Source organism: Molothrus ater, chromosome 1 (assembly GCF_012460135.2).
Source record: "Molothrus ater isolate BHLD 08-10-18 breed brown headed cowbird chromosome 1, BPBGC_Mater_1.1, whole genome shotgun sequence".
NCBI classification, from domain to species: Eukaryota; Metazoa; Chordata; class Aves; order Passeriformes; family Icteridae; genus Molothrus; species Molothrus ater.
This window is the reverse complement of record NC_050478.2, coordinates 32,306,216-32,314,321: the sequence shown is the minus strand read 5'-3', so window position 1 is coordinate 32,314,321 and position 8,106 is coordinate 32,306,216. Positions and strand designations below refer to the sequence as shown.

The following is an 8,106-nucleotide window of genomic DNA, read 5'->3' as shown; positions in this document are numbered from 1 at the left end:
TTGGTGATATTCAACATTTAGAATGCAACTGAGGTCCCACTCTTTGATCAGGTGGAAGGGAGATAAAAAAACTCAAGCAAGTAATTCAGCCAGACTCAAAAAAGTCTCAAGCAAGTTATTTGGCCAGAAAGCAGATGCCCAGGGACCTGAGGTGTGGACAGGTTGGTTTTGTCCTGAAGCTGAGTGAACCAATGAAGAGTTGCCAAAGCAGAAAAGGGTGAGAGGTGCCCAGACTTCTGCAGTGTTATCTCCAGCCTGCAGCAGTGCTGATGGTCACCTGCTGCCCTTGTGCTGTGGGTGAATTGATGAGGGGCACACACCCCTTCTTGGGACTGGGAAATGTGTCCTGAGACTGCTATGAGGCACTGAAGTGGCAGAATGGAGCAAAGTCTTCCCCAGCCCTTCTCTTTTCCAGGGCCATTGCACATGTTGTGTTTAAAGCTAGAAACAAAAATCTGCCAGGCCAGGCTTCTCCATGTCAGGAGCCTGAGAGCTGCCAGGATGTCAGAGCACGACAGGGCAGTCTGCAGTTCATGTGCATTGGGCCTGGAGTAACTCCTGGAAAACTAAAATTTGTAGGATACAATTGTCAGGAGAGCATCCCACAGAAAGGGACCTCCTCAGACATTCATCTGGGTGTTGTATAGGAGGTGGGCAGTGCACAGCTCACCTCCTCCTGAATGGGAAAAGAGGTGTTATGAAGGAAAATGTGCTTGCCTGCTTTTTGAAGAGATGGGGAGAAGGAAATCAACTCAGTTTCTGAAAGGGTAGGAAAGCATCCACCCCCATCCCCACTCCAGCAGGACTGCCTGGGGAAGGGGAAGTAGTGTTTGTCTGGTTGTGTAGCAGGTGGTGTTGTTTTGGAAAAAATCTTGCTTTCTTCTAAATGCCTCCTGCCAGGCCAGGGAGAGAAATTATTCAAAAAGGACTGCTGCCTGTCAATGACATATGGCTCCTGCACACCACTACTCTGCAATTCTATTTCTGTGCTGCCTTCATGCAGGGAAAACTGAAGTGGCATCTATCAATTATTCCAACTGAGTCAAGAACTCCTAATACTTTAAGTCCAAAATAAGAGTTTATTATGCTTTGTCAGGAAATGTCTGATACCAAGCAATTCTTTCTTTTTGCAATGATCTACTTACAAACTGATGTGAAACACATACATGCATGAAACAGCTTGCATTGTTTTTACTGCATTTCTTTTGATTGTGCTACACCATGAAAGAAAAACAAACACATTCAAAAAGCAGACACTCCCAGGCTCCACATCTGCAAAGTGCAGTAGAGTTGTTTAGGTCTCCAGACTCCATCCTGTATCTATTTAAACATAGATGTTTCTATATTTATATGAAGGCTCTTGCAAGTAAGGGAACAAAGCCTAGTCCAGACTCCACTCTGGAAGGTACATTCAAGTTTGGATTTTCTGCTAGAAAGCATCACATGTGTCCTTAGTTCTGTTTCATATTGGACCAAATGATAAGTGTTGAATCTGGAGAATTGGAAATCTCCAATATCTGCACATGGTCAGTGGATCTGATATTCCTTTAGTGTTATTGCTGGTGTCTATGAGGGACAGGAAATCCAGTCACCTGCACGCCAAACCTGCTGAGAACAGGGACCCCAGTCCCTCAGAGCCCTGCTGTGCCTTCAGTCACAGTTCACTGAAAGCAAGATGCCCTGAACACAAGGTTTTGGCTGCAACACACTGCTCTGGGTTTTCTAAATGAAACTGTTTTGCCAAACACCTCCCCACAAGATCTAGTTTTGCTCTCTGATCCCCATCCCTTTCCTCTACAGAAAAAACCCAGACTCATTCACCATGCTAAACTTTCAGTGGGTTAATAAAAAAAGCAACACAAAATATTATTTTATACAGTTCCTACTACAATCCTCCCAAAACCTGAAATGATCCAAACAAGAACTAGAGAGGCCTATCTAATCAAATTTTGACAACTGATAGTCCATATTATGCTGTCTGGCAGCTGATAATCTTTAAACACACCATAGGGCATATTAATTTCTCTTTTGACACTGTTTACATGTTATACTTGCTTGGTTATCTTGCTTAGTTAAAATACAAAAAACTTTGAGCACTGGCATCATTTTACCCTTTCTTAACATAATCAAATTACTTCTGGTTATACTCCAGTCTGTCAAATTAAGTCCCACTTTATTGAGTTGTCTTACTGTGGCTTGTATTGTAGCAGTGCCTAAAGACTCAAAGAACATGGTCCTTTTGTGAAGCCCACAGACTAAAGATCCATTATTCTTTTGGGTGTAGATACACTTCTCTTCATAATTACATCCTGAGCTGTGACAAAGTGGCTGCCAGGCAACACAGCTGTCAAAACTACATTGCAGGGCAATTGCAAAGCACAAATCAAGTATAATAATAGAAATATTTGGGACATGACAATGTTTGGGATTGTCATAATCACCCTTGTCCTTGCAAGTGTTGGTGCTGATGTTGCCAGTTGGCACTTCCAGATCTCTCTGGCATTTTGAGGACTGCAGCACACTTTTTGTCTAAGGGCTGCCACTATCCTGTCTCTTTTCTGTCTTTTCTGTCAGCAATAGGCATCATTGCTATGGGCTGTATCACTCTGCTAAAATAGGTGATTATTTTTTTACACTGAACCTTCAGATCTGGCTAATGTAAAGGGCAATAGCAGTGGAAAGGAGGTGATGCCAGAACGTGGCTGGAGCAAACCCTGTCCCTTTCAAGAGTACCCAAGCTGGCCTGATTCACACTGCTCATCAAATCATGCACAAAGGATGCAGTTAAGTTGATTTAACTGCTTCTGAAAGGAGCAGATCTGCTTTACCTCACTTCCAGGTTTCTGCCTTCCTTGATCCTGCAGCTGTGGGGTCACAAGGTGGATCAATTCAGCTGTCTGGCAAATGGAAAATCCATTATTTTCTGAAGTGTCATTTTTCCACTAGATCAATCAGCTGAATAGAGTCTGATGGTTACCAGATCCCATGGAAGGGTGGCAAAGGGAGGAACACGTCCATGGGTTGCAGGAGGGATCACTGTTTCACAGGAGCCTGCGGTCAGGCCAGTGCTGCTGAAAAGCCAGGCTGCTGCTGCACTCAGGTGACAGATAATTCAATGTCACAGTGATGCTGGAAGAGGCTGTTGTCTGTCTCAGCACTCTAACACAGGTTGGGCACGTCTGCCATCTTTCTACTGTGGGTGAGCCTGTGATCGCAGAGGAGCTGGCTTAGGGAGCACATTAGTGAGGAAAACAACCTCTTCCTTTTTTACTTTTCCCCCCCAAGGTTAGTGTCTTGGTTAAGCCAGTTCCCTGTGGGGCTGGAGAAGGAATACTGGGCGAGTCCTAAAACCAGTGGGACCTCTTGGCTGGGACAAGCCAACAGCTCTCTCTAACATGGCTGTGAAATTGGCTTGACTATTAATGTCATTTACTCAGACATTTAGGCACTGGTAAAATCCTCCTGGATGAGCAGGTCAGCCTTATTTGTAGCTTTGAGGCAGAAGATATATGTAAGGAAGACCCACATAACCATCAGTTCTGTGATCTAAATAAGAGAGAACAGAGCCTGGCAGAGACGAAGCAATTTCTGTACCATGAGTTAGAAAAGGCAGGCTCCAGAGACTAAATAAAGTCCCCATAACTCATGGAACTGAATTCTAGACTAGTCTTTTACAAATAGTAAGGGAATTGGTTTCTCGCATTGAGAGTTCTCTCGCAGGGATTACCTGAATGACTGGAAGCAAGTCATTCACCTGGGATGAACTGCTTGGTTTCTCCAGTACCAATGCTGGCTGGCATTGGATGATGAAACAATTCTTTGAGTCAAAAAGCCACTGGGAAGGGAACAGAGAAGGTCTTTGCCCCTTGTAGCCATAAATAATCACTGGACCAGAAGGTAACTCGGGCAAGTGGGAACGCGGGGAGGCCTCCAGCCCGGGCAGGCTCAGTGCTTGGGGGTCACACCAGGCTGCTTGGGACTTCCTCCAGCCCCCGTACTGACAGCCTCCAGGAGGATGCCGAGGCCAGCCAGCCCCTGGAGGAGCCCGAGCCCCTCTCTCCTCTGTTCGGAGCCGCCGTCTCTGAGCGTGCTGGCCGCTCTCCCACGTGTTCTCGCCGGGGTGCGGGTCGGTGCGGGGCGCCAGGGCCGGTGGGAACAGCCCGGGCGGCGGATCCCCGAGCGCAAAGGAGTTAACAGGACTTTCTGCCTTTCCCGCCCGCGCCTCCTCCACCCTCCTCATTACCTGCACTTTATCACCGCCGGAGCCGCGGGGCGGGAGCGGTGCAGGGCCGGCGGGGCTTCCTGCGCCGCCCGGGGCTGCCCGCGGCGCTGGGGCCGCGCCGTGCGGGGGAAGGTGCGCGAGTGCTGCGCGCTGCGTGCGGGGGAGCGCCCGCCTGCCCGCCCGCCCGCCGAGTGCCTGCCTGTGGGTGGGAGCGCGGCTGGGGCTGGGGCTGGGGCTGGGGCTGGGGCTGCGGCCGGGCGAGAGAGCGCGGCTGTCTGCGCGCCGCAGCCCGGCAGGGATGCGGCATGGCCGTGGGCTCCGTGAAGATGCCGTCGCCGTGTGAGGGCGCGGAGCTGGCCCGAAGCTGGAGCCCCGGCGGCGGAGCCCAGGAGCCGCCGCCGCCGGTGCAGCTGCGGCAGAAGCTGCGGGAGCTGCCGGCGCTGCTGCGGAGCGGGCTGACGCTGCGGAGGAAAAGCGCGGCCGCCGCCGGCCGGGTGAGTGAGGGAGGGAGTGAGGAGAGAGCGAGGGAGCCGCCGGCGGCCCGGGGCAGCGCCCCGCCCTGCCCTGCCCTGCCCTGCCCTGCCGTGCCGTGCCCTGCCCGCCGGGCTGCGGTGCCCGGGGCAGGCGGGGCCCGCCCGCAGCGCCCCCGGCCGGGCCGCGGTGCGCGGGAGGCCGCGGGATCTCGGCGCGGGGCCGGGCGGCGGCACGGGCGGAATGAGGGAGGGAAGGAGGGAGGGAGGATGCCCGGGCAGCACCTCGGCACCCACCAGGGAGAGGTGCCCACGGGGGGCCCCGGGCTCCGGCCACTGCTGCCAGCTCTGGTGTAACATGAGATACCAGGGTGAGAAAGCGTCCCTGTCCCATCTCGGGGTTCCTCGAGTGGCTGTCCCCCTCTGTCCCTTCCCCTCGTGCGGGCTGGTGCCTGCTCTCCGCGGACAGCAGGTACAGTGCCCCTGTGCTCCGACAGCGGTGCACACGCGTGTTCCAGCGGCGAACTCCAGTGAGCCCTGCAGCGTGTGAAGCTGGGATGGAGTGAAGTCGGGATGCACACGCCTGGCCCTCAACCTCGCGTGTCTCCTGACAGTGAGGCCGTGGGGTCAGGTGGGCGTGACCGAGATCCTCGTCCAAATTTCTCTCAATTTCACCCATTTTTAAAAAGGCTGGGGGTGTGTCTCCGCAGGGCAGTCAGTGCTCTGGTGAAGTACAGTGTGACACTGCTGCAGCTGGGAACTGCACTGGCAGGCAGCTGCTGTGGCTCCGAGCTCTCCCAGCTGTGACTGGAGCCATATCGGGGGGTGGCATTGCCATCAGATCAGTGGCAGTCAGTCTGGTCCGACCTCACTTGCAGGCCAATGCTGGATTGTAACCCATCTCCTGAGCAGTCGAAATGGAGGAGTGGGTTAATCTACATGGGGTTGGATCTGCCTGTGTTGGGAATCATGCGAGCTGCTGCTTTGTTTCAGTGCACTGATCAACACCTGTGCAGAGAGTTGGGGGAAGTCAGCATGGTGTGTGTTTGTACCCTCATCAACTTTGCAGTACTTTGCCCATGTAAATAAATGATTTCTCTGCATGGGGAAGTTATTGTGAAATATACCAGGGTGTGAATTTCAAACCAAACTTCCTGGGTGAATGCTTTGTTATAAGAGGATATATAGGCAAGGAAAATAACTAGGATTAAGGTAGGATATAAATTCACTGTAGAATAGCTATTTTTAAGTAATGTGGATTCAGATTCCAGTTTTACAGTAATTTTTTTCCCTCCAGCACATTCAACACACAAAATAAAGACTAACCTGTATGGAGATGCCTAATGATTTTTATTGTTCTGGTGAATTAATCCACCTGATTACAATCCAAGTTGTCCATATGAATACAGAGCTAAAGAGAATCAGTTAAACAGATAAGTCTTCCTTTGCCGTAGGAGGATATTTGCGACAGATACCCTTCTTCCAATGAAGAAAGTCCTTGTCTAAATTGTGTGGTTTCTTCCTCATTAGAAGCATACTACCAAAGAAATGGAGTAAGTGTGCAGTGAGGAGGAGAGAAGCAGTGCAGAACTGCTGCTGGTGGCAGCTTTAGTTTGCAGGCGGGTCTGAAACACTGTTTTAACAAAACAAATTCATGGCACTTCAGGGAGATACCACGCAGAGAGCAGCCTCAGGTTTACTCTCGTGGTTATTCCTCACCACTACTGAAAGCATTTGACAAGTGAGCGGTACAGCAGTTACTCTGTAAATATTTGCCATGGGTGAGTTAACATCCCGGTGAGAAGCCTGGGTAGCTCCTGGGTCATACAGCTCCTCACTTGTGCTTGATGAACCCTTGGTCCTCTCTTGTTTCACAGAGTTCCAGCAAGACTCTGCCTGCCTTTGCTGATGTTCTGTGTTATGGACCAGCAAACACAGTGTGACAGATTTAGTGGTGGTGTCAGCTATGGCTTCACCTCCCAGTACCCTGTGGGTCATCTTGTAAAGTTTTTCTTGTACCATCTGTCTTGGTAGGAAGACTGGAGGGAGGATGGCGAGTCTGTAAGGCAGTCTGGAATCAGCCCAGTGGATCTTCTGCTAAGAAGAAATTCTTTACTGTAAGGGTGGTGAGACACTGCAACAGATTGCCCAGAAAAGCTGTGGATGCCCCATCCCTGGAAATGTTCAAGGGCAGATTGGATAGGGCTTTGATCATCACCTGGTCTAGCAGACGGTGTCCGTGCCCATGGCAAGGGGGTTGGAATTAGATTGTCTTTAAGAAGGTCCCTTCCAACCCAATCCATTCTATGATTCTGTGACCTCGGATCAGTGGAAGATGCTGTGTGGAGATGCTGTATAGCTGCCACAGTGTCTTGGTCCCATGTGGAGAGTGGGGATACTGTGCTCTGCCATCTCTGGGTTTGCAGGGACTATCCTGCAGATAGAATTACTCAGCAGCATAAGTGCCTAGTGGGGTGTTCCAAGGAGCAGGTCATACAAAATTCCAGCAGGGTTGTTAATTCACTTGCTCCCTTTGGAGACAAACTGGGCAGCCTGAAGTGCATGGAGCTTCCCTATATGTGTGATCATCCAGGGAGCAGTTTGTTTTTGTTGGTAGTATCCTGTGTTGATTCCTGCCTGCTCTGTGCATGTGCCTTTTCCCCCCAGAAATGGACTTTTAGAGGCATGACACTTTTCATGTACTTCTATTTAATCTGATTAATAATTTAAACCCAGAGAAGGAGAGTATTTGGGAGAGAAAAACATGTTAGAACAATAAAATGCAGCATTTTTATACTTTGCCTTTTAAACATGACCCTAAAATTTTAAGTCTTAAAATAAGTTGGACAAAGCAGTAACAATAACATATGAAACAAAGATTCCTTTTTCCCCCCACCTCAACAAAATATTTCAAGTTAATCCAAAGTTAATTTTCAGAAGGTTTTGTTTGCTTATGAAAAAAAACTTAGTCTGTTCTTCCTCTCCAGTGACTTTTCTTTGTGCCTTTTTGCTTGTTCAAACACCAAGCTGAGAGCCTTATTTGTCCAGCTGGTTTCATCAGGAGTGTTGCTCTCTTAGGTGAGCTGTTTTCAAGTAAATGCTGACCAGCTGAAATTCTGGCTTGTTTAATTTCCTAGAAAAATATTATGACCCCTGAACAGGGGTTCTGCTTCTGATGCTGACTTGCTCAGGGACTGCCTGCAGTGCAGTTCGTCTCCACATCTATAAAGCACAGATAATCTACATGTGTGCATGCCTGGGGACTATGGATAATAAAATATAATGGAAGTGTTAAGGGTATTATAATTGTTTTAAGGATGTACTTCACTTCATGCTGTTCAAATACTTCCTGGGCTTCAGGGGAAAGGAAAGCATTGTGTAGTAGAGGGTAGTATACATAAAAAGAATTGATTA

The 8,106-nt window shown here is 49.5% G+C and overlaps 1 protein-coding gene across 1 annotated transcript in view; it reads left to right on the top strand.

Annotated features, from left to right (window-relative positions):
• Positions 1-4,467: 4,467 nt before the first annotated feature.
• Positions 4,468-8,106, top strand: part of RAPGEF5 (Rap guanine nucleotide exchange factor 5) — a 157,552-nt gene continuing 153,913 nt past the window's right edge. Inside the window, 1 exon segment of the mRNA XM_036400876.2 lies at positions 4,468-4,716. Coding sequence (XP_036256769.1) covers positions 4,528-4,716 — 189 coding nt within the window. The 5' untranslated portion in view covers positions 4,468-4,527.